The following is a 27,225-nucleotide window of genomic DNA, read 5'->3' as shown; positions in this document are numbered from 1 at the left end:
ATTTTAAAATCTTACTGACCAGTATCTGAGGGCTAGCCTGTCTGATACTAATGCTCCTACCTTCAAACATTGCATGTGTCTTGTAGACCTCTTGCCCTATATTTGTGTGTTTATCCCAAGTCCTAGATGTGATTCTTCTTAAAAAGCATAGACTAAAGAACAGGCTGGATAATGTTAATATGCTATATTAATAGAGTGGTAAGTTGTTAAGGAATAAAGATGTAAAAAAAAAAGTAAATATGCGTACCTTACAGATAAAAAGGGATTTCATTGTCATAGCTGAAAATATGATTCAGATCATTTCCTTTATCATTATTGTTGTAACTAATAAAAACACATTTTACAAGTCTATTTTCTTTCATGACCTTTATATTTTACAATGAACACCATTTTGTTCTGACTTTACACAACAAACTTTAATTAAATTAAAAAATCATTTAACTTTATGGCAAACAAAACAGGTTAGTATTTTTTAATAAATTCTATCTTTTAAGATATTAGCTAGATAAGCAATGTTTGTGTTTAAAAAATCCTTTGGAGTCAGGCACCAGTGGTTCCTCTCAGGAATCCTAGCTACTACTCAGGAGGCTGAGATCCAGAAGAACAATCACAAGAAAGAGCCTGAAGCTTGAACTTTATTTTGTATATTAACTGTTGTTAAACTGTTTAACAGTAATTTGTGATTTTTGACCTTCTCAAGGTCATTTTTAGCCTGACAGCAAACTTGGAATACTCCTAACATAATCGGGCCAGGAATTTAATTTTTCTCATCTCACTTACAATTCATGGGTACTGTGTGTAAAAGAAAACAATTACATGTGTTTTCCCTTATTTCTAATATTCCAGACCCTTGCTTTAGGAAATTAAATGATAGAACATAGCAGCCTTGTTCTCTGCATTAGCAGTGCATTACAAAGCCATGAAAGAATGTTAAAGCAGTTTCGAATTCCTGTTTTTAGACCCCAAATCCTATATTGTCAGGAAATAAGCTTTCACTGAGAGCTTTGAGTAGAACCATACTAGAAAGTCAGCAGCTAGAGTAGTAAAAGGAGTTATCTTACATAAAATGTTAATGCCAATATTGTTAATGACAAAAAAAATCTTTCTCCAGGTTGAAATTATCCAATGATGAAATCAAGCGGGCAATTCTAACCATGGATGAACAGGAAGATCTGCCCAAAGACATGTTGGAACAGGTAAACTGCCAGACGTTTCTCACAGCCTAAGTGACAGCTGACTTTTCACAGGAGGAGGATATTAAGAAACTCTGGTTGTTGCTAATAGATAATTTCTACATGTCTCAATTGAAAAACTTGAGCCAAGGTTCCATGCTGCTCCTTAGGAGACAATGATTTTATTCTCTATAGTTTCTCAAAATGATGAGTAAGATGACAGACCACAAATTAGCCAAATTCTGGGCACGCACGGTGCCAGATTCTGTTCCTCAAGCTGCAGTTAAATGACTATATCTTCATTTTATATATATATATATATATATATATATATATATATATATATGCATGCTGGGTTTAGTAGAAAAATCTACATTTTGTAGGAATGTTGAGAATCTCACTAGCACTAAGAGATTATAAACTGTATTACATAAACTGACTCATTGCTAAATTCTTAGTACAACTTTTGTCTTTGGTCTTGGCTCATTATAAAAGCCACTGTAAAACCTCAGAATCATCACCATGTTCTTAGGTGACTGATCAATTTTTTTTTTTGGCAGGGGGGATGGAGGGTGGGCCAAGTCTGATCTCTGTTTGTCCATGGTACTATCTTCTCCATAAATGGCAGTCCATTTCAATTCCAGGGCTAATAGTGGTATCTACACATAATACATATAATACAGCCAAGCAGCTGGTCTAATCTACCGACCTGCTCTGTCTTCATGCAATATTCCTTTTTTCAAAAATTGTTATTATTAAGGTGATGTTATTATTAAGGAAATCATTGGGGGGGGGATTTTACCCCTTCCTTTGTTCTCTCCCAGTTTTTCCTTCTCATCCCCACTCACAAGTTGTATAGTTCATTTTCTGTTTGTTTGTTTTGCTGGTCCTGGGGCTTGAACTCAGGGCCTGGGCGCTGTCACTGAGCCTCTTTGTCCTTAAGGCTAGTGCTCTACTACTGATCCACAGTGCTACTTTCAGCTTTTTCTGCGTAGTTTATTGGTGATAAGATTCGCACAGACTTTTCTACCCATGCTGGCTTCAAACTGTGATCCTCAGATCTCAGCCTCCTAAGCAGCTAGAATTGCAGGCGTGAGCCACCAGTGCTCATTTTCTTTTTAACCTTGTGCCCACTGAGTACCACTCCTGTTCAGCAATATTTCTCTACCTTTCTGCTTAGGCATTCCATCCGTGCCACGTGTTTAGCAACTTTTTCCAGTTTTCCCCCAAAACAGTGTTGTTGAGCTAGCACACATGCTTTTCTCTTGCCCCTTGGTGTGGGACCTACATTTTCCTAAACATTATAGTAATAGTCTCAGAATGCTCTAAGTTATCCCATCTTTTTGTCTCACATCCTTGAGGCAGAATCAGACATGAGTGATTCAGGTCAAGAGGTTTGTCAGAGCTAGATCCAGTTAAGGTTGATATTTGTCATGATTAACCATGATCCCAAGCTAGACTCAGGTTTCATCAGTGCGTGTTTGCTCAGTGCCAAAAACATGGACAAAGGTATTCTGTGGGCCTGGATGGTGAAGGTTCTCTGCTTTTCTGTCTATCTACATGCACATTGTCCTAGAAGATCTCAAACATGGGTAAGGAGGAATTAAGTGGGCAGCAGCATCCGCTAAGTGGACTTATTGCTGGAGTTGTCCTGGGTGAGGACTTGCATACTTACTAGTAGAAAAGCTCCTCGTGCTGAAGGTTTGAGTTAATTATCAGGATAGTTCCATGACACTGTCTTCAAGTCTACCATGATGGAATCGTTTAAGATCTTTTTTAGAGTGTTTCTGACTCTCCATACACTTTTCCCTTCCTCACAATAAGCCAGCCGAAACTAGAATGTGTGCTAGGAGAGTGCAACTAGCTCCCTTAGTCCCCCTCAACTCCCAGGTGATCTTGCCTTCTAATTCTTCACTAACCCAGAGTGAAGAACTATGTGCAAAGCTGCGTTAGTCCTTCTGTCTTCAGCCCCTATCGACAAGGTCGTATGTTTAACATTCCACAAGATCTGTTTACTGTGAAATTGCATCCAGCAAAATTCCTCCTTGAGGGAAAGGATTCCAAAATCTTGCCAAAAAGGGCTTGCAGTGCAAATAGAATGTACTTCAAATAAACACAAGTAAGAAAATCCGTCTACTGATGCAGAATCTAGCCAAGAAGGATATTGTTGACCTGTCTCTCCTGATAATTCGGTGGGCATTTTGCTCTACGGTCAGCTCCCACGCTCTTACTTTTCTTCCCTGTTGTACTGTTCCTCCTCTGTGCACTGCTCTTCCCAGACAAGTGTGATACTAGTGTCTCTTTTCTCCTTATGTGATTTTTCTGTGGCCTACTTTCCTTCCTTCCTTCCTTCCTGTCCTGCTGCTTTTGGCTGCCGGGCTCAGATCTGAGATGAGATTTATAAACTCCTCCTCATTCTTGGGATGCATATCTTTCTCCTATTCCCAGGTGTTTACCTAACTCCCCCTTCCTTTCTAAAAACCATCCATGCTCCTTGTTACTCAACTCTCCTTTTAGAGGGACTTGAGCTCTTAAAATTTTTTGAAAAGATGACTGTGTTTGCTTTAACAAAGACTGGCTGGAGGTGGTGGCTGTACAAATTGGCAAAAGGATCCCTGAGACTAGAACTGCCTTTCTTGGCCCAGTAGGTAAAAATTCAAACAAAGTGAGGGTAAAACAGATCATTTTTCCCCACTTCTTTCTTCGTTCTCTTTGCCCTACCAGCTTCCTTTCCTTCCCTTCCTGTACTGAGGAAAAACAAAAAGATACATGTCCTATACAGTGATGCATTTTGACTATGAAACACCTAGGAGCTACCCAGACAGTAGCCCTTGATGAACTGCCTTGTGTCTGCCTCTCTGCTCTCCAATCCATCCACTTAGGAAAGGGAACCTGTCTCTTATGCCTGCTCTGGCCTTATCCCTTTCTTCTAGTAGGGGCCCCTCTGGATTGCCTGCCCCTTCCCTAGATCTTACCTCACCTCATCAACTCAGCTTCTGTCTCTGTCTGTCTGTCTGTCTCTCTCTCTCTCTCTCTCTCTCCCTCTCTCTCTCTCTCACACACACACACAGAGTTACTGACACAGAGAGTTACTGTTTTCTCTCTTTCTAATACAGCCGAGGTTCTTAAAAGGTTGTCCACACTTCCATTCTATTCACTCTTCATCAATCTACTGCAGTCTGTCACCCTCATCTCCCTAAAGCTGTTCTCACTGAGGACACACATACCTTCCCTGTGCCCAAAGCCAGGGGACACTTGGCAGTCCTTATCTTTCTTGATTTCTTGGTGGTGTTTGACACCCGTAGCCACATTCTTCTCTTGGTCTTGCAATGTCATATGGATCTCTGGCTATATTTCCATTTCCTCCTTTGAAGGTTCCTCTTCTTCTTGGCCTTTTTCCTAGAACATCAGTTCTCTCTAGCCCTGCTTCTTTCTTCTCTCAGCAGTTCACCTGCGTATCTCACTCGCACCCATGTCCAGTACTTCATGTTCCAAATAAATCTCTAGATTTTAGACCCATTTGTTCAACTGCTCCTAGAGATTTCCTACTTGGTTCTCTTGCAATTATTTCAAATACTAAAGTCATTCCACTTTTTCCCATCCCTCTTCCAACTTAATCCAAGCCACCCTCCTCTGTTCTACTTGAATTACTATTCCAACTATCTTAATTTATGATCTCCTTATCAGTTTTGATTTCTGACTCTCTAGTCTATAAACACATGATCATTTAAAATCAAATTCACGGCTGGGAAGGTGGCTCCGTGGTAGAGTGCTTGCCTTGCATATATGAGGCCCTGTGTTCGAAGCAGAAAAAGCCAGAAGTGGCACTGTGGCTCAAGTGGTAGAGTGCTAGCCTTTAGGTGAAGAGCTGAGGGACAGCACCCAGGCCCAGAGTTCAGGCCCCACGACTGACCAAAATTAATTAATTAATTAAAGAAAGAAAAATTCAAATTCACACTCTCCTACGTAAGATTCTGAAGGCATATCCCAATGTTCTCAAAATAAAGACGGAATTTCTTTCTTTCTTTTGCTTTCTTTCTTTCTTTCCTTTCTTTCTTTCTCTTTCTCTTTCTTTCCTTTCCTTTCTTTCTCTCTTTCTTTCTTTCTTTCTTTCTTTCTTTCTTTCTTTCTTTCTCTCTTTCTCTCTCTCTCTCTCTCTCTCTCTCTTTCTTTCTTTCTTTCTTACTCTGGGCCTGGGAGCTATCGCTCAGCTCTTCAGCTCAAAGCTAGTGCTCTACCACTTGAGCCACAGTGCCACTTCCAATTTTCCAACCTGGGCTGGCTTTGAACCGCAATCCTCAGATCTCAGCCTCCTGAGTAGCTAGGATTACAGGCGTGAGCCACCAGCGCCCAGCTAGTCTAAATTTCTCATAAAACTATTGCCACTCCCTGCTATTATCCACCCCACCCTCTCCCACTGACTGTCATTACATTCACACTTTGTCTGCATAAATGTGCAGTCTGTTCCAGGTCCAGCACATTGTTCACAGTCTGCCTAGAATATATTGCCAACTTTATCATACTTCCCGATAATTTCTCAGAGTTCCTTCCCTATAATTCCAGTTCTCTTTTTCTGCTGGTGTCATCGATACATCAAGTTATAAAGAGGCTGTCAGAGTTCAAAGGGTTAGTATAGTCTAAAAAAAAATCCAAGGTTACTTAATCCAGAACATAGCATTCATATATAGCTCTGTGTATATACATATGTATATATGTATATACATATGTGTATATACATATGAATGTATATACCTTGAAAGGCACTCAGACACATACAAAAGTACTTTCTCAGTTTTAAATATTCATATTTATTCTATGACCCAGACTAATTTCTTCCTCTGAAATATGATGTAGAATCAAATATATCAGATCTCACTGTGTTCCTCTCATTTAACACTATGTGAAGTGGAAGGAGGGAAGGAAGAAAGGAAAGAAGGAAGGAAGGAAGGAGGAAGGAAGGAAGGAAGGAAGGAAGGAAGGAAGGAAGGAAGGAAGGAAGGAAGGAAGGAAGGAAATTGAATATGAGCTATAAATAGAAGAAAATTATTTTATTCCATCAGGATGTAATAGACAAAAAGATAAGACACCTGAGTTCTATTTCTGATGATGGATTATATATACTTTGCAATCCTGGGTGAGTTACTTAATCTTTCTGAACCTCGGTCACACTATCATCTCTCGAGAGGCTCAGATCTCTAAAGTCCATCTAATAATGGTCTATAGGATAGCTACTTTTTAGTTAAAATGTAAATCTTTCAGTATTTCTGTATTGTCTTAGCTGTGAGCAGAGCTTATAAATTGAATTTAAAATTTTTATCTTATATCAACTAACTGGAAAGCAAAAACTGGAATATGTAAGTTATAAACTCACTTTTAATATTTGTGTGTACCTTTTAGCTTTTGAAATTTGTTCCTGAAAAAAGTGATATTGACCTGTTGGAGGAGCATAAGCATGAATTGGATCGGATGGCCAAAGCAGATCGATTCCTTTTTGAGATGAGCCGGTAAGTTGAAAAATACTAAAAAATGCTTTAAAAAAAATACAAGATGCCCTTTGCTTACTAAAAAAGTTTAACTCTGTCTATGTTAAATTGCTGGGCCAATTAACCTAGCTTGACCTAAAGCATCGTTAGATTCTAAAATCTGAAGAAGTCTAAGCTGTGTGGATTTGATTCTTTTGTTTGTGTGAGTTCCTGTTACCAATAAGCCAGGTCAGGGCAGCCTGTAATACTAGCTGCATGGCAGGCAGAAAGCAGAAGGATCATGGTTCAATGTCAGCTCAGGTAGAAAAAGTTCACAAAACTCTATCTCAAAAATAACTTGCATAAAACAGGGCTGGAGATGTGGCTCAAGTGATAGAATGCCAGTCTAGCAAGCTTAAGGCCCTGAGTTCAAACCCCAATACTGCAAAAATGGAAAAAGAAAAGAAAAAAAATATTTGTAAAAGGTAGACTGCTCATGTGAGCCTTGAGCCCTCATAACTGAACAGAACTGGTCTGGATGTCAAATTGTGACACCTGCAGACACCACTAATCAATAGTGGCACCTGTCTCACAGTCTTGGCTGGCTTTTTCAGCCTTTCTCCAGAAAGCCCTGGGGCAGCCACTGCTCCATAATTGAATTTGGCATGTGAGCTGAGCCTGTTTGCCATTCCAGGCCTAGTGAATTGATTCTCATTAGAGAAGGACCAGTGGTCCCAAAACTCAAAATGACCCTCAGGGCAGAGCTTTCTCTTCCTCAGTGCCAAAAACCTGCTGGTGCAGCCAAGAAGAACAGGCCTCTCACTCTCCACTCACAGCACCTAGGCTAACTTTTTTGTTGTTATTCCCTCACAACTTAACATTCTGTATACGACTGTTGAACAAAGAATGGTTTTGAAAGTTTCACAGGAATACCCAGTAGCCTTCCATGTAGACAAGAGAAATGGCCATCTGAAGTAGCTGCCACTTCCTAAGTGTCTAGATCATTGTATGTGCCTTCTGACTTAACCCCCAGTCAGCCCTGCCTGCGGGAACTATAGGGAGCAGGTTATTCTCTTCCATATGACACTTGTTCACAGATATCTATCTAATAAGGGGAGCATCTGCTTTGCAAACCCAGGTCTGGTTGATTACATGGTATACATTTAGTGTCCCACTGAACTGACACATGCACAGTGAGCAGCTTAAACATTGATTTCAGGAGCTTGGGTGGGAATGGCCACTGTAATCCTCAGCAACAAAGCCAGCATGGCTTAATGCTGACCAGAGGCCAGCGTGTATCCATTTTCTCTAGTCACTATGGGGAAGGCAATGCTTGCCAGCCCTGAGGGGAAGAGACGACAGAGCTCACCGCAGATAAAGGAAGATTTGGGGACAGCAAGGAAGAGGGGATGATGTGGGTAGAAGATGGTGGATATCAAGTCTGTGCAGTTTTGCCAGAAGCCTGGGGAGTTTACATCTTTATTCATTTTCATCTCTCTGTTCACAAGAGCTACTAGCCCATGGGAAGGAAGGGGACTTTAGTCAACAGACACTGGCTTTCTCTTTAGCAGCTGAATGATTTAGGGGTTTCTAAGGGCTCTGGGGCAATTATCCAAATACCCCATGCAGGCCAGACCAAAATAGGCTTTCATAGTAAGTTAATGTTCATCAGTCCGTGCTTGCTTTTTACAGAATTAATCATTATCAGCAAAGATTGCAATCGCTGTACTTCAAAAAGAAGTTTGCAGAGCGTGTGGCAGAAGTGAAGCCCAAAGTAGAAGGTAAAGTCAAGCCGCCTAGCTTGGAAATGGTGTTTGTCTTAAGTGCTAGTGTAGGAGTTTGTTCTAAGTGCACAGACTAAACAGGATCCCTTTGGTGATGTTTTTACTTGAAATCTTTTTGAAATACTGATGAATGTTTACTTAAGGTCAGCACCTGGCACAGGCCTGGGCTAGACTCTTCAAGGCTGGCCTTTTGACCATATGGGTGTAGCCAAGGAATGAATTTTGCTGCTACTAGCATTTAACCTATAATTAGATTTCTTACAAGGCCTGACTGGATATTTCAAGAAGTGGACTTAAGGCTGTTAATTTTTTTCATGTTTGAAATGGAGGTGAAGCCAGCAAAGAACATCGCTGTTGAATGTTGGCTAGAATCAGAGTGCTTGATCTCTGATCTGAATGTTGACTAGGATCAGAGTGCTTGATCTCTGATCCCTGATAGACCTTCAAGCTATAACATGTAATAAATTTGACCAGCTCTCTATCAGTACAATTGATCAGTAATTCTGTTCATCTGACACACACCAGGAAAGGGAGTGTTGACAAAGGAATGCGGGACATGAAATGGCCATTCTGTATATTCCTAAATGCTTAGTGTTAGTGAGTCAGCCCAGAAAAGGGCTGAGAAGGGAGAGGAATCTGCCAACATCTGTGAAATCTTCAACCACAAACACCTAAACTAAAGGCATATACTTTTGGTGTTTTGAAAAGTGCTGTATGGAAGTGTAATGACCCAATCATATCTCCAATAGCTGTGAGATACTTGAATTTAGGATGGGCATCACTGAAATTCTTGGTCATAATAGTAATGTTTTTGTATGTTTTGCTTTGAAGCAATTCGTTCCGGCTCAGAGGAAGTATTTAGGAGTGGTGCTCTCAAACAGTTGTTAGAGGTGGTTTTGGCATTTGGAAATTACATGAATAAAGGCCAAAGAGGCAATGCCTATGGATTCAAGATCTCCAGCCTCAACAAGATTGCAGACACAAAATCTAGTATTGACAAGTAAGTGTGGGATCTTCCAACTCTTAGAGCATCTGCTGCTCATATGAGCTTGACTTGTCCCTCTTCCCCTCACTCACCCCTCAGCCTCCATAACACTGCAGTCTCTGGGCTGAACTTAGCTTTCTGTCTTAGTACACTCCTACACCGACTCTTCTTTCCTCTGTCACCACCACAGTTATCCACAAGGCCCCTGTAGCTATTTCCCATTTTAAATGCATAAGGATACCATCTATTTCAAGTTTTCTTTTATTGGTCCTGCCTTTGTGAGGTTTTCTTTGGGGTGGGGAGTAGAGGCGGGGAAAGAAGTAAGCTTTTATCGTAAAATATCCCAAAGTGAAGCCATTAACCATAAATGTACAGATTGAGAAATGTTGACAAGTTAAACTCCCTCTTGTATGACCAAGATCAAGAACCAGCTCTCTGGAAGTTTCCTCAGCAACCTCCTAGTCACTTCCTTTCTGTAGAGAACTGTGCTCAAAAGACAAGGAAAAACTGAACTGATGCCTCAGTGTTAAGCTTGCTAGGTTTTTAGATTTCCTTTTTCTTCACACGTTAGAGCTAACACCTAGATCCTTGCATTTGGCAGTTGGTATTCAGCTATTCACTTTAAGACTCATTAAAATGCTTCCTAGAAAGTGTACAAAGTAGAGCTTAGGTGAAAAGATTCTGGTAAGAATGTGAAAATGCTCCCATGTCGAAGAATGTGAAAATGCTCCCATGTCGTTAACAGGTAGGGTCACGAGGCATGCTGACCCTGGTTTCCCTGGGAGCTTTATTTTCCCAGGCTTCTCACTGGCTTCCAAAGAACTTGTGCAGTTGTTTCTAAGGTAAACTTCTCTGCACCTAAATTCCTTCTGGAAGTTCACTCTAATTATTCCTAGCTAATGAGGCTGTGTAACCCTGTATTTTCTACAGGGTTAGAAGAAATGAGCGATGTGCTGAGCCGTTAGTTTTGCTCCCTGGAAAGGAAGAGTGATGCAGAGCAGCTGTATAGGCTCACCATCATACTTTTAATGCAAGCCCTTGAACTTGAGCCTTGACATGCAGAGCACCTCTACATTTGATTGTCACAGCAGCTTGTGAAGGACACAAGCCAAGTCTATTATCACCTGTTGTCACAGAAGGAAACTGAGACACTGTTAAGTAACTCGCTCATTTAGCTCCTCTAAGGTCACAAGCAAAGCATTTGGCCTCATAGGTATATTAACACCTGTTCTGTTGGCCAGTTCACAGCTACACCTGCCAACAGTGGATTTTATCTAGAGGTTGTAATGGGACTTCAGCCTCTTCTTTGCATATAAAGAACAGCCCCATTTTAAAGAGAGTATGTCCTCTTTAGCTTCATCTGCAGTACACAAACACAAAGGTAAATCCCTGCTCCCTATAGTGATAACCTGGTATTCACGTGATTATCTACTTATTGAGGTCACTGCAGACCTCAGTACTTCTCCAAAAGAGTAAATCTAAACTATTTCTGATCTTTCTTTTCCCTCTTCATTTCTTCCTGAGAATGTTGGGTCCTCAAATGCATATAAACCCACAGTGCCTAGCTGAGTGCCTTCCCAATACCTCATCATTCACGCAACCCTTGTTCAATCAGACTGCATAAATGGTGGATTAGTCAGCAAAAAAGGGCTTTCACTCAGCAAGAAGATGCAAGTTCCTGGTAACCACCAGGGACAGAACCAACCAAATATGTGGCATTCAGTTGTTCATTCTTCAAGAATTTGTGTTTAGCCAAATGAGGTGTTATTTGGATAGCAAACAAATGTGCAGTGGCTGACCTGGCTTGAAGCCTTTGTACAGTAAGAAAGGCACATATAGTTAAGTTAGTGGAATTCTCTCTGAACAGCAAAGCGTTTCTCTAAAATGACAAAGGAAATAAGATTTTTGAGGCAATTTCTTATGATGATAGCTGGTATTTTGTTCCTTCCCTCTACCCTTTAGGTAAGATGTGGAAAGACAGAAAGGTTCTGTGAATAGCAAAATTCGAAATGGAAGGGTGGAACTGAACGCAGAGGAACATACATATTGCCCACTGATTTTCTTTGCTAGGCTATCATGTTCTAATTATTGAGAAGAAAAAGGAAAATTTTTTTGTCTTATAGTTTAACCTTGTAGCATACTTCCTAAATTACGGAATTTTTTTTTTGACAAACACATTTGTATCTTCTGATTTGGGTAAGTTTAATAGATTAGTAGTTGTTGACCTGTGGCTGAATGTCTGAATCACCAGGAAATTTTAACAAGTACCCCCGCCGCACCCCATTCCACTTACATGAATCTCAGGGGCTGGTTCAGGCATCTGGAGTCCAGGTGATTACATTCTGCGGCTGAGATGGTGACAACAAGACTAGACTAACACAGCTTTGCCTGATGGTATTATCAGACACCCCCACTTTCCAAGCCAGGTCAGTCAGGGTTCAGCCCTGTCACCACCCGAGAGGGAGTAGCACAGCCAACTGTTGTAACTGCGAAGGGTCATGAAGTTAAGAGCTGAAGTGTTCCTAAAATTAGAAGTTTATTCACAGCTGCAAGCACACCATATACATACTGGTTCAGGTATGGCTCAGTTCCAGCGTCAGCCCTGAAGTATGGGACCTTCTGCTTTCTGCCCACCCTTCAGATTCATCTTCAAGAACTATCAATACTTGTCATCAGTGAGTTGCTTTTTCAACTTGAAAAGTATTTTAAGCACTTTTAGATTTGAAAAGCATTGCAACTACTTTTAGGTTTGAAAATAGCTTCTCCCTTAGGGGGTTAAACATACCTCACTCCTTTCCTATTCCACCTGGGTCTGCTTGTTAGGTGCTTTCAGATTGCTCAGGTTGAATATTTTTCCCTTCTACTTTATAGGAACATTACCCTATTGCACTATCTTATCACCATCGTGGAAAATAAATACCCCAAGGTTCTCAACCTAAATGAAGAATTGAGGGATATTCCTCAAGCAGCAAAAGTAAAGTAAGTACTCACCGTGAATTGTTTGAGTTTGTCAGATCACTTGAACTAGAGGTTAGCTGTTGAAGTTGTTAGCTGGCATTTTATGAAGTGCAGTGCATAAAGTGGGTCCTTCGATTGGTTTTCCTCTGAACATTATATGAAATAAAGTGTGAATTACATCGCAGTCATTTAAATGTGTTACACGGTTTTGAATGTATTTGTATTCCTTTAGAATTCTTACTACTACATGCAACTTTCACAAAACCTAATGTGTTCTGAGTTATTAAGAGACTAGGAAAGGAAAGTTGTCCCATTAATGCTTTTGAATTCTATCAAACACAGGTAGAAAAGAGCACCTTGAGTTAAGTGAGGATACATGGTTAAGAAAATAAATACAAGGTTTAAATATAAAATGTTGCTTATAATTTCCACATGTGCACACTCTCCCTAAAACCAAGGCAACCCTTTAATGAAAAGCAGTCCTTATGCAAATTAAGAAACTAAAAATAAAATGGAAAGTTGCCAAACTTTTACCACAGACTTAACACTGCATTTCAGGACTAGGGAACAGGCACTTTTCCTTGCTGGTCTTCTCCTCCTCCTTTGACAGTCTTTGTGTATATGAATGAATGTATGTATATATTATGAATGTATGTAAGCTTTTTGCAGTAAGGGTGAAAAGTATGATGAGCAGCTAATGTTTCCCTCTGTAGAATTTAGTAGAAATCTACAATGAAAAATGTGAAGTTAAAAGATCCAGGCACAGATGGCTTATGCCTATAATAAATCCTAGCTATTCAGGTAGCTGAGATATGAGGATCATGGGGCAAAGCCAGGCCAGGCAGGAAAGTCCATGAGACTCTTATTTCTATTTACCCATCAAAAAGCCAAAAGTGGAACTGTGGCTTCAGTAGTAGAGTGCTAGACTTGAGCTCAAGCCCAGTGCTGCATTAAAAAAATAAACTAACTAGGGGCTGGGAAGGTGGCTCAGTGGTAGAGTGCTTGTCTTACATGCCTGAGGCCCTGGGTTCGATTCCCAGCACCACATAAGCAAAAAGAAAAAAGCCGGAAGTGGAGCTGTGGCTCAAGTGGTAGAGCACTAGCCTTGAGCTGAAGAGCTGAGGGACAGCGCCCAGGCCCAGAGTTCAGGCCCCACGACCGGACCCAAAAAAAATAAACTAACTGAAATAAAGAAACTGGTGAGTTTCTTTATATATTATTTTTCTTTCTTTTTGGGGGGGTAGGATGAGGAGGGAATAGTCATGGGGCTTGAACTCAGGGCTTGGGTACTGACCCTGAGCTTTTTCACTCAAGGCTAGCACTCTAAAACTTTGAGCCACAGATCCACTTCCGGTTTTTGAGTTGTCTATTGTAGATAAGAGTCTCACAGACTTTCCTACTGGGACTGGTTTCAAACCGTGATCCTCAGATCTCAGCCTCCTGAGTAGCTAGGATTACAAGAATGAGCCACCAGCACAAAAGTTCTTTATATGTTATGATCTATCTGTGAGAACTATGTTTTAATCTGTAATGCTATACAGCCAAGACTTGTTTGTTCAACGTTAAGAAAAATGGTTGATGATTCAAAGTAATGACTTCTTACTTTGTAATATTCATATATATTAGAGTCTGCGTAAAAAGCAATACACTGGTTAGGAAGAGTGCTATGTGAATGTGATTATAGATCAGCTCTTTTTTTTGTTTGTTTGTTTACTTTCTCAGAGAACCACGTAGGACAAGAAATGTATTTCTATATATAGTAACTTACTGAGGTGAAGTTTATATGAGATTGAAACAAAATACTTGTACACATGGGAGACATTTCTGTTGTTTTTAAGCTGGAAAATATACCTATTGACTGTGGGGGGGAAAAAAACGTAATTCTAAACCTAAATTCCATGATTTTAAAATGCCATAGCTGTCTGATTTCTGAGCATGGGGAAGATTTTTTTTTAACCTTTAAAGTTAACTGCCAGCCAGTTAGATCACACCTGTACTCTTAAGTACTTAGGAGGCTAAGATCTGAGGATTACCATTTGAAGCCAGCTTGGGCAAGAAAGTCCATGAGACTGATCTATTAACCACCAAAAAGCTGGAAGTAGAGCTTTAGCTGAAGTAGTAGAGCACTAGCCTTGAGCAAATAAAGCATGGCCCCCGAGTGTATGGCCCAGGACTCTCACACACACACACACAAAACTGTATAGACTTCCAAGCATGAACTATTTAAAACTATCATGTATTTTAATGCATGTAAGTCATATGCTGATGTGCTAACATGTTGCTATTTACAACAGCATGACTGAGCTGGACAAAGAAATAAGTACCTTGAGAAGTGGCTTGAAAGCAGTGGAGACAGTGAGTATTGGCTTCCTATTCTAATTCCTAGTCTCTTCACTATCTCTAGTACTGGTAACTTCTAGCCATGAGTCACTGGTCACTTTGGCATGTGGTCAGACATCTGTTGATTCAAAAAAAAAACCAACCACCAATATGCAAGGGCATGTTGTGTTTAGCCTGGCAACTCAGTTGCAGGCTGCCAGACATCATGCATGGGTCATTGCATCCAGAGTGGGAGCTAGATCTGTTTACCTGGGCGTCAGACCTGGTTTCAGTGAGTGGGTGGGGCTTCCTAGTTCTCAAGAACCCCCTCAGTATCTTCGGTGTACTAATGTTTGTTTTACTTTCACTAAAGTAAATTTCTCTGCTGCCTTTGAGTCAGTCTTTTGAGGACAATTTACCAGCAAGCACTGGGATACCCAAGCTATGCTCCAGAAGAGTGGGTCACGGTAATTCAGACTCGTTGGCCTTCAGTTTTGAAATAGTCAGGAGTAGCCAGATCTTCAGCATGGCCGTGTGAAAATCAGCACAGTGATTACAGAGATGCCTTGAAGAAGGGTGGCCTGGAGGTTTTGGAATGACGGGCATGTCCAAGAGGCAGCACCTCTTCTGGAGAAGAACTTGGAAGTAAAATGGGACAAACTTAGGTGCCCGGGAAAGAGGGTGGCCCCTGATGAGTACAGATAGAGGGGCCGGAGTAATGAAGCACAACTGTGCCACGCGGTGCCCTTGGGGACTTCAGGAACGCTGTGACCGGGGAGAGGAGGGCCAGGAATGAGCCACATCCGGCAGGCACAGAAATGGTGGGCAGCCTTGCTTGGGAATGGAGGCTTAGCTTTGCGGTGAGCTTGGTGGAGGAGCCTAATGCTCAGGCAGTTTGTCCTCACAGAGCATGTATCAGTAGGACCAGAGACACGTCCTTCTTCTTTAAAGACATATTCGTAATGAAATTTAAATCCCAGTGTCTTATACATTTAGGAGCATGTGAAGGTTATTTTTTCGCCTGGGACACTGGCCGGATAGGCGAGGAAGTCACTGTATAAATTCTCTTTCTCCCAGCCCTAGTGGACGTAGAGGCCTAGAACACCTGTATGTTCCTCCACAGCTCTCAGAGAACCCAGGCTGGACCAGGGCACTTTGGACAAGGCCGGATTGGTAGCCTCCACTACCTCCTGTTTCCCAGGGTAGCTCCTTTCACACTAGCATGGGGATTGTGACATCTCTAAGCCTAGTAATGGATACTCTGACCCCTCCATCTGAGTCAGCTCAGATCAAGGCCAGACAGGGCCTGGGAGGCCCATGTTCTAAGACATCTTGTATTTTTGGTTTATTAAAGAGTAGTTTTGCTGGGTCATAAAATGTGCTTCTGTATCATGCATGCTTTTCATCAGAGAAAAGCCTACAAAAATGCTTTTCCTCCTCCCAATCCCCCAGCAGCTGACATGATACATCAAGATACATCACTGTAAGCTGGGTATCAGGGGCTCATGCTTATAATCCTAACTACTCAGGAGTTTGAGAACCAGAAGTCCACAGTTCAAAGCCAGCCAAGGTAGAATATCCAAAAGATTCCATCTCCATCAATAAGTGAAAAGCCAGGTTGGTAGAGCATCAGCCATGAGCATGCAAGTCAAGTGAGTCCAAGGCCTTGAGTGCAAGCCCGAATACTACCTTCATAAAACAAGCTTGGCACCGGTGGCTAACATGTGTGATCCTAGCTACTCAGGAGACTGAGGCCTGAGGATCACAGTTTGAAGCCAGCTCAGGTAGGAAAGTATATGGGACCCTTATCTCCAATAAACTACTTAGAAAAAAAAAAACAGAAGTGGCACTAGCTTTGAGCAGAAGTAGCTGAGGGATAGCGTCCTGAGTTCAAGCCCCAGGCCGCGCGCGCGCGGGCACACACACACACACACACACACACACAAGCCTTGTAAGAAATTAATGGGAGACAAAGCTTGGTCTGTACAAATATATATGTGTTGTAATTGTGCTTTGCCCAAATTGATTATATGGAATGAAATATCAAAAAGAGAATTCTTATGAAATGATACCTTCAAGAAGCACTGTAAAATAACTTTCCTCTCCCTGCATCCAAACCACACAAACACTCATTTTATAAATGTTAGAAGTGGGCAATTTCTTCTCATCAGAGCCAACTTCATTAATAGGAGTTTTCATCTGTGTTAATTCGATTGTCATAGTGATGTGAATGTTGATCTCCTTTACAAATGTGAGGACGTGAAGGCCCAGACTGATTTACCAGGGACTAAAAAACAAATCAGCAGTAGATCTGGGTCAGAAGCCACAATCTGTGACTGCTATACTCCGGCTCATTAGTTATGTTTGCCAAAGCATGTGTAGAGGAAAATGAGGTGATCCGTTGAAGTCAGGTGGTACAGTGCATAATTTTTACTGATATTCTGCAGGTAGGCAGACATGAGTTTAGATTCTGCCTCTATCACTTACTGAGCTTCCAGAAATCTTTGGGTGAAGAAATTCAATCTCTCTAACCCTCATCTATGTCTGTGCCATGGAGATAGTGATGCTTCAGTCAGAGGTGTTAAATGTTGAATCAGAAAGTACATTGGCAAAAGTTGAAAATAATTATTGAATTTTGACTTGAACTATGTGTGTCATCACCATGGAAATTATGAGACATTAATAAGAAATGAATTCTACTACCTATCTAGTCACCAAAACGTATGGGCATGGGCAAGAAGAAAAAGAGTAGGTGATTGTGCTGGACAAATGCTGTAGTTGAAATCCGTGATTTGGGATGCCCATAGACTTAGCAGAGATGGGGAAAAAAAAATTCAAAACACCAAAATTCTGAGATCAGAATATATACCATCAACGTCTTTTACTCACAAATTCTTTCAATCCAGTTTCCTCCTGTTTATTTGACTTCTATTAATTTTAGCCAAATGTTAATTTGCTTACCTTCTAAAGCTGGAATGAGAAGTCATATTTACTCAGATAATTAGTTGACTTGCTATGTTCAGATATGTTGTACCTGTGAGCATGGCTCTTGCTAGAGATGTTTTAGATATGTTTGCCATCTGAATGATTCTATTTGAGCCTATGGAATGAGACACCGTGTGCCTGTATTTGAAGCCTACACTGCCATTAACCATTTCCTGTGTTTCAGGAATTAGAGTATCAGAAGTCTCAGCCCCCACAGCCCGGAGATAAGTTTGTATCTGTTGTGAGCCAGTTCATCACTGTTGCCAGCTTCAGCTTCTCTGATGTTGAAGACCTTCTAGCAGAAGCTAAAGACTTGGTAAATTTCCCCTAACACTATTGTTTGAGTAGGCTGGGTTTTTATTTGATACTTTCCATTTGGAGCCAATATTATACTCTTCAGAAAATGGCAGGAATGGGATCCAAACATCATAGTCAGGAAATAAAGTTGCATATAATTGTTTTCTAAATTGTTACTTTATACACCATAATTATATATTCACCCATGAAAGGACTGTGATTAATCAAAACACTCTTGTTGTCTAACTGGACTGTTAATAAGACCATGAAGTTTCTCTTTAGTTACTATTGGGTTGAAGTGTTCATCTCAAGGAACTTCAGTAGATTACAAAAGCCAGAAGGTGTGATAAGACCACATATGTAATATGCTTGGCTGAGACAGAGCCTTAGGGAATCAGGATAGTAGCTCTGTAAATCTCCAGCAAAAGTTATTAAATGACATACATTTTACTTCACAGCCTCTTTAAAAATGGTCTGTTTTTTAGTAAGAGATTTCTTTTTGTTTGTTTTACAAATTTTGCTATTTAAAACTTCATTTTCCTTGGAAGGAAAAGTTTTTGCTGTCAGATGACTGAGGTTTTAAACACTCTCTTCTTTTGTTACATCTTCTTTCATATATATTTCATATATATATATATGCATGTATATATATATATATATATGCAAGCATTCTCTCTCCTTCCCTTCTGTTTATAAATACTATGAAGCCTGTACCCTGCCCCACTGAATTCTTTCACAATCTCCATCTCCAAATTGCTATCACACTGTTCTTGTCTTTTTCCAAAATTGAGTAATTAATATCATTATTTCTGTGTTGCCTGTTATAGTTACATACATAGTTCAGTTATAGTCATGTAAAACTATGCACACACTAGTTTAAGTCTACAGAAGTAGACTGTGTTAGCATTAGCTAATCTCAATATGAAACTCCCTCTCCAGCCTTACTAAACAAATGATAGGCAATATATGTCCAAATGACCACCAGTAGAGGTCCAGCCTCTGAAATCCCACAAGAGATATCAGTCGAGCGATTTCAACAGCCATAGTCCAAACATGTACCCTGCATGCCCCATCCATGTCTTTGGGAGGCCCCATCACTTTGCAAAGAAGAGATCTTCCCTATGTGGATTTCCCCACCCCCAGTAACTATCTCACCGTGGAGCGCAGATATTTTTAAGGATTCCACTGAGCAGTTATTTGTCATTTAAACAGACATATATAAAATCTACTTTTTGTATATTTTGTGTGAGAACTTTAATCTGGCACTCGTTTTCAGCAAATTTCCAAGACTAAAATATACATGACTTCATCATCACTAGGATTCCTAGATAAAAAGATCATTTGGGATGGTTTGAAGTGCATGAACTTGTATATTTTAGAAATTCAGTTGTAGACTGTTTATTGCTATTTTGTTCATACCAGAACTTTTAGAAATTAGCTCATAAAAGCATGGAGCAGGCTTGAAGACTATAATGTGGTGTGTGAAAAATGTTCTGTTCTTTTCTAAAGAATTCTCTTTTGTAAAAGAAGATTTCCAAGTATGTGTAGCATTGAGAACAACTCCATACTAAGAGAAAAATGACAGTAACCTTTTTACTAAGAGAAAAATGACAGTAACCTTTTTACTATAATCTTTAAAATATGAACTAACAATTATAAAATATCCTTCACACACATTATGTCATTTTTTTTCTTTTTTTGGGTCCGGTTGTGGGCCTGAACTCTGGGCCTGGCACTTCAGCTCTTCAGCTCAAGGCTAGCGCTCTACCACTTGAGCCACAGTGCCACTTCCAGCTTTTCTCTTTTTTCTCATGTGGTACTGAGGAATCGAACCCAGGGCCTCATGCATGCGAGGCAAGCACTCTACCACTGAGCCACCTTCTCAGCCCCCCTGCCCCCCTTTTTTTTTCTTCTTTGGTGAAAGTAGAACTGAGCTCAGGGTCTTGATTTTGTTAGGCAGGTGCTCTGTTGCTAGGCATACCTTCAGCTGTGCTTTGCTCTGATTATTTTTGAGATAGAGGCTTAATTTCCTGCCCAGAAGCACACTTGGACTGAGTTCCACCTATTTCAGCTTCCCAGTAACTGGAATGACAAGCATATGCCCCTAGGTCCAGCTGTTGGTTAACAAAGGACCTTACAAACTTTTCTGCCCAGACCGGCCTTGAACCATAATCCCCCCTATCTCTCAGTCTTCCAGGTAGGATTACAAGCATGAGCTACTGACAACTGGCTCAAAATTATTGTATTAATGAATATAGAAAATATTATTTAAAATATATCGTACTACTGAACTATCAGAACAACTTAACCACATAATAAATGAAAGCAGTGTAAGATAAAAATCAGTTAGAAGTTATGGTGTTGAAGGAGGAATATGAGACTTTGTCATGGCCTAAATATGAAGAAAATAAGTCTGGAAAATGTTTAGTAGTTGACTCTGAATCTAGTGATACATCGTTGAGGAGTAACAGCATTAGAAAGGAAGATTAATGCTGACCACTACCTGATCAACACTGATCATTGTTTGGGTAGTCACATATGATTGAATACGTGCTATCTTGACTTGTTGTTAATTATATTTTTATTACCTTTAGTTGTACAAAGGGGATCACCATTCAGTTTATAAATACAATACATCTTGATTGACATTACCTTTCATAATTTTTTCCCATCCTTCTGAAACCAGCCCCTCCCTTCAATTTTCCCAGCCAAAACACAACTTGAGAGAGAGAGAAAGAGGAAGAGAGAGAGAGAGGGAGAGCCAACCAACCAACCAAGGCTCACACCTGTAATCCTAGCTATTCAGGAGGCTGAGATCTGAGCATCACATTTAGAAGCAAGCCTGAGCAGGAAAAACTATAAGATTCTTATCTCCAATTAACTACTGAAAAGTGGTGCCATGGCTCATGGGGTAGAGTGCTAGCCTTGAGCAAAAGAAGTTCAAGGACATCATCTAGGCCCTGAGTTCAAGCTCCAGGATTGGCACAAACATCACACATATCACACACACGCACGCACACACACACAATAGATTGGGTATATCATATACTTTATATTTTAGGTAGGTATTGAAAGGGTTTCTGAAACACAGAAACGGTCAGTCAAAATTTTGGATTGCAGTAATGATTCCATAACTACTTATTGTTTTCTAATTAGGGCCTGAGAAATAGAACAATCCTTATGATTAAGAGGCTAAAAAAGGACTGAATCCCATTTGCTTTTGATATTTACCATATGGCACCAATAAACGATGTCAAACTACTTCAAAGCAAAGTTAAAAGTACAAGGTTTCCTCCCCCTGCTGAGTTTGCTATTAGTTTTTGTGTGTTGGGTGTTCTGCTCTATGATACTTGCTTTCTTGTTTTTACTATTGTTTCGTTAATAAAAAGCCATAGGAGGTAATCATAGATGTTAAGCTGAAACAAAGTAGACAGCAATAAATGGTCTTAAAAGTGGATGAATATTAAAATTCTTACTTTAGAAATGATTGATAGATGTTTTCAGCAGCTGAAGATAAATATAGGTTCAGTAAAATCCGTCAAGTTATACTTGACTACATTTGAGCTTTAGTCCTTCTAGAAAGAATTTCGTTCAAATTCTCTCAGAACATTGAACTTCTTAAAATCTTTTTTTTCTAGTTTACTAAAGCAGTGAAGCACTTTGGGGAGGAGGCTGGCAAAATACAGCCAGATGAGTTCTTTGGCATTTTTGACCAGTTTCTTCAAGCTGTGTCAGAAGCCAAACAAGAGAATGAGAACATGAGAAGGAAGAAGGAGGAGGAGGAGCGGCGGGCCCGCATGGAAGCACAGGTGAGACACAGTCTCGGGGGAGTTCTGCCTTTGCAGCTATCCGGACAGGACCCCAAGGCTTTGCTTCTGCTTTTGTCTTTCCCTTTTGGTGATGCTAGGAATTAAACCCAAGGCCTTGAGCATGCTAGCCAAAACGTCCTATCACTGAGCTAAAGCCCCAGCCCCAGTGACAGCACTCTTACGTGCTGGCAAAAAGAGGACACAGCCATGCTTTCTAGAATGTTGCTGTGAGTTTAAATTAGCATCATGTTTCTCTTGGGTAATTTGACAGTGTGTCTCTGAAGACTTGACAGATATAATCCATGACCTTTTGATCTAGAGCTCCATTTCTTAGAAGTTATTCTACAGAACTAATTACACATTTGCACAAAGCCAGCAGCATTTTTTTTATTAAAACCAATCTTGAAAATAACAGTTCTAAATAATGTAATCGCTGCACAATAGGATATTCATTTGGTTGTCAAAAGACAGGTCTTAGAATATTTAGTCATTCGTCAAAATTTATAAAATTGATTTCTGTGTGAAAGTTTGCTAAAAAAATTAGTGAGAAAAATAATAGTAGTAGTGGATAAATCAACAAAGCTTCAAAATGGTCATCTCTTGATACTAGAATTAAGGATTTCCCCCCCTTTTTATCTGAATTGTCAGTTTTCCCTAATGTATGTGCATTATTTTGCTGTTCAGGCCTGGGTAAGCCTTTGATATCAAGGGAGTGGCCTAATGACCATTTAATCTCTCTTAGCCATACTTTGTTTTATCTCTTAAAGAAACATAAATTGCCTCAATTGTTCTTTTTTTTTCCAATGAGAATATAACTAGATTTACCAAGTGACAATGAGGGTCCTTGCCCAGTTACCCCTTTTTTGTGTCATCTGAAGAAGTTAGCAGCCCTAGGTGAACATACTTTAGCGTGAATGAGTCATTATCATATGTCTCACAAGTCTTCTCCATGGAAGACAAGCACAGCATTTTAACCCTTGTCTCAGAGGTTCCTTTTCTATTTGCAGCTCAAAGAGCAACGGGAACGGGAAAGGAGAATGAGAAAAGCAAAAGAGAACAGTGAGGAAAGCGGAGAGTTTGATGACCTTGTTTCAGCTTTGCGCTCAGGAGAAGTGTTTGACAAAGACCTTTCTAAACTGAAACGGAACCGGAAACGCATTTCCAACCAGGTGACGGACAGCAGCAGAGAAAGACCAATCACGAAACTGAATTTTTAATTTTCCTTAAAATCCTTTCCTGGAAAGCTCAGTAGCAGCCCTTTGAAGTGACTAGACTGTTTCATTACACTGCCTTGCAATCCAAACAGTGGCAATTTCTTCCCTCGTCTGTGAGTGAACGTGTGAATGTGTGTGGATGTAAATGTATGTGTACATATATATATATATATATATATATATAAAATGTATATAGAAGTCTGAGTGTCGTCTAGAGACCTATATGTATGGTTAAAATGTTTATGTTAATGTATGTGCTCACAAACCTTTCATGTATTCATTCATATTGAGTGTGGCTCATTTTCTTTCCCTGAACACCATATTTGTTCAGAAGCACAATACTATCTCCTAAAAGAGATAAACAGACATTCCCTAGCTTACAAAAATGGGGGGAGAGGGAGAAAAAAGGATAGAAAAAAAAAACAAAGGCTTGTGAAATATTTTATGATTTCCCAAGCTTGGTATAGTTCAAAATTATTTTTATCAATGAAAATGGAGTTGGAAAATTATAGATTTAAAATGGTCTTAAATGGCCAACAGTGTGATGCTCGGGACATCACATTAATTAAATTAACAGGACAAGCTGAGCATCCCTGAGGTTGATGTAGGGGTAGTGTCCGTAAATGTTTATTGAGAACATCTTGCACACGACTTGTATTATGTAGAATGTCAATCAGAATTCTTTTATATAGTTAAAATTTGAACATCAATTTGTTCACCCTAATTTCATCAAGTTTTCTGCCAAGTGCTCTTGATGATTTCTTTAAATTGCTTTTGGAAAGAAAAACAATTTAGGAAAAAGAAAACAAGGCACTTTCTAAATGCAACCTATGCCAGAATGTGCTTGTTGGCGCTAACAATATAGATATATAGATCTTCAAAATAAGATTCCCCACCCAAGACTTAGAGGAAAGATTCCCTGAAGGGATAAATATTATTTTTTTTAATTAAGATTTTTTTTATGGGGTGCCTTTTTTTTTTTCTATTTTCAGTTTTATAGGACAAGCTGAATCTTCTGTAAATACAGGTCTGGACTGAAAAAGACACTCAAGAATGTACACAAAGTGTCAACCATGTCCTCAGAGATGCCTACATCTATTTATCTCAAAGAATATTGAAGTGGTTTGCTTGCTGTTCTATGTTGTCATTTTAAATTGTGTGTCAGTAAAGCTACCTGTAAATTTTCAGTCCAAAAAAAAAAAAAAATAAAGCTCTCAGGGAAAAATGAATAAAAACAATGAACATTAGAAAATAAAGATATAGATACTTACCATTAACCTACCAACTCCTAATATCCTTAAATTATATGATATATAAAGAGGACTGTTACTTTTTTTTTTCCTTTGGCTTTATTTATTTGTAGTTGGGGGGAGGGGCTATCATTTTTCTCTTCTCTTTCCATCTATACTGTTGTGGTTGGGTTTCCTGTGGAGAGAGTAGTTTTTCCTGTTGCACTCAAACATTATTTACTCACTAAATTGAGTTTCTCAATCAATTCATATTTATTAAGAATCTACTGTGTACCAGGTACAGTAGAGCTACAGTGGTAAGCAAGACAAGACTTCCTGTCCCCCAAGGAGCTTTCATTCTGATGGGGTTTTTCAGGTATGAATAGAGTAATATCAATGTTTGTGCTATACAGGAATCTTCATATTTAGAAGTAATTTGTATAAACTCTAATGCGTGGTACAGATGGCAGGGTATCTGTGCTGTGTGAAAGCTGTGAAATCGTGCTCTAAGAGTTGTCAAGAGCTGTGGTTTTTACATTTGTTTCCCCTCGTTGCAAACTTAGCGACTTTCTATTCATTATATAGAAGTAAAGGACTCTTGCAAATAAAGTAGTTATAAATACAAAGCAGAGGTGATACTCTCCCAACCCCGAGTGAACCAAAGTCTGCATCTTCACCTTGTTCAGGTGCAGATGGAGACTTGGTTCCAAAACAGGACTGGAGAGGAGAAAGACTGGGATAGAATGATGGTTTTCTCTGTTCCTGAACTAAAGTGCCTCTATATATATTCTTTTCTATTTATAGCAGGAGAAATTTGGTCTGGCTCCATTTTGGAACTGTATTTTGAAAATGACTTTGTCTTACAGCATAAGGAATGGACCAGTGGAAGGAGAGTCACAATAAGGAGCAAGTTTGTGTCATATGTCCCTCTTGCCCTTTTTTAATCACCGTCATTTTGATACGGCCGTCCTGGTAGGCCTCTTTTGCCATTTCCACTTTTGGTTCTGTCCCTGAAAACTGTGTGCAGGTAATTCCATGTGCCATTGTTGGAGGAAAACAAAATTATAAACTACTTTTTAGACTGGTGCTGGTGTAAGTAGCCACTTTTCTCTCTTGGGTGTGTATTTTAAATTTGTTTGTTTGTTTGTTTTTTAAATTAATGCCAAAAAGAAAATGCATTATAATTTGTAAACTTAATTATATGTCTTGTTATCTTCTTAGCTTAGTAGCTGGAACCACTTAGTCTTTAGGTGCAAGACTATTGGTATAGTACCAAGAGAAAAAAAAAAGATGTGTTATGAGACTGTACATTTTTTAAAAGAAAATAGCAATATGCAATAAAGATGACTTCATTGGGTGTACATATGTGCTTTCTATGAATTATTAAAATAGCATCATTAAACTTCTTTGTTCATTCCATTATTGAATTTGAATACTGAAAATTGTCCCCTAAATCACTAAATACAGATTTCGTGCAAAACACATCTAGATGGGTTTCATTTTCTGTTATGTCAACATTTACTATGTCTAGGCCAAGATAAAGGACTTCTTTCTGTACTTTGGTTTATGTTTGAGTTATTATAATTCTGTGTTACATGTGGTAGAGGTACTGGTAAAATTATTCAGCTGGAGTATAGAAAAGAACCTTTTTTCATTTTGAATGATTTCCTTTTTTAAAATTAAGTTTTAAAGCCAGGCAACAGTGGCTTACATTTGTAATCCTAGCTACTCAGGAGGCTGAGATCTGATGATCATGATTCAAAGCCAGTGGGGCAGAAAAGTCTGTGAAACTCTTATCTTATCTCCATAACTGGAAGTATAGCTGTGGCTCAAGTGGCAGAGTGCTAGCCTTGAACAAAAAGAGCTAAGGGACATTGCATAGGCCCTGAGTTCAAGCCCCAGGTCCAGCACAAACAATAAAAATAAAGTTTTAAGACTGTAAGTCTGTGTTGACCCTAACACTTTCCCATCATAGATGAGATCAATCAATTAGAAAATAAATAATAATATGGGCAGTATCACTTAGATCAAGATCTATGTTTTATAAACACCCTGAAATTTAGGGGTTTCCCATTGATTCTATACTTTGGCTGCTTAGCCACCTTCAACCCAATTTGAGGTCAAGTTATAAACAAACTGTCTAAACAGCCCACAGACTAATCCTTTCTATCTTTGGCATGGACACAGGAACTAGAATGTTCTTTTAATTGCTAACCATCTTGATTTCCATCAAGTCACTTGATAACTGCATAGCATCTAAAGCATCTAAAATTATTCTCTGCAGCTGACATTCAGAGAGGAGATTCTTTTACATGTCAGACAGATGTTTATTCCATCCCATAAACTGAATGCACCATTGCCTATTTGTAGATTTAAATGCAGTTATATGCACCATGTAGATCCTCAGCTGACCTTGATTATTGATAGCAATATAGGAAAGTATGGAACTTGCAGATTATTACACTTAGGATTAGTGTCTTCCGTTAACCCCAGTGTGTCATCAATGGAGAAAATGTGCTTTTGTCAGCAAAGTAAGTTATGTGACCCATCCAGAATTTTTCCCCTATTCTTTAACCTGTAGTGAGTTTATATGAGGTGAACTGATAACCTTTATTTAACAAGTTTAGACACTTATTCAGAAAGTCAAAGTTCTAGAAGGGAAAACTTTCTGAGACTTTTTTGGAAAAAATAACATCAGCTGTTTCCTATCAAGTAGAAACCATAAAACTATGAACTCCCAAGGCTTAACAACCTCCTGGTATCATTTAGTTCCATAAACACTAGCTTTGAGACTCGCTGCATTCTGTGCAGACAGATTTAAAGTCAGGGGCCAAGGGCTTCCTGCGTCAGGTCATTTCTAGATTACCACACTATTGAGCATTTCTGTTTTTCCATGTGGTCTGTACGTTGTTTCGTGTCTTGTAGCCCTATTCCACCTTGATCATCTAAACTCAAATCTACAGACCTAGTAAGTTTGTAATTAAGGAATGACTTTAAATCTATGAATTCTT

At 39.5% G+C, this 27,225-nt stretch overlaps 1 protein-coding gene across 2 annotated transcripts in view; it reads left to right on the top strand.

The window, feature by feature from the left end:
* Daam1 (dishevelled associated activator of morphogenesis 1) overlaps positions 1-25,575 on the top strand; it is a 167,395-nt gene extending 141,820 nt beyond the window's left edge. Inside the window, exons 17-26 of one of the 2 annotated variants that reach the window (XM_013016844.1) lie at positions 1,112-1,196; positions 6,570-6,676; positions 8,327-8,415; positions 9,250-9,418; positions 12,275-12,382; positions 14,656-14,716; positions 17,850-17,981; positions 21,601-21,771; positions 22,779-22,940; positions 23,978-25,575. In XM_013016844.1, coding sequence (XP_012872298.1) covers positions 1,112-1,196; positions 6,570-6,676; positions 8,327-8,415; positions 9,250-9,418; positions 12,275-12,382; positions 14,656-14,716; positions 17,850-17,981; positions 21,601-21,771; positions 22,779-22,940; positions 23,978-23,995 — 1,102 coding nt within the window. In that variant the 3' untranslated portion in view covers positions 23,996-25,575. Of the gene's footprint in view, positions 1-1,111; positions 1,197-6,569; positions 6,677-8,326; positions 8,416-9,249; positions 9,419-12,274; positions 12,383-14,655; positions 14,717-17,849; positions 17,982-21,600; positions 21,772-22,778 lie in introns of both variants that reach the window. The other variant, XM_013016835.1, reaches the window with a different exon arrangement.
* The last annotated feature ends 1,650 nt before the right edge of the window (positions 25,576-27,225 follow it).

This window comes from Dipodomys ordii, unplaced genomic scaffold (assembly GCF_000151885.1).
Source record: "Dipodomys ordii isolate 6190 unplaced genomic scaffold, Dord_2.0 Scaffold2, whole genome shotgun sequence".
Taxonomy (NCBI): domain Eukaryota; kingdom Metazoa; phylum Chordata; class Mammalia; order Rodentia; family Heteromyidae; genus Dipodomys; species Dipodomys ordii.
This window is presented reverse-complemented; position numbering and strand designations above follow the sequence as displayed.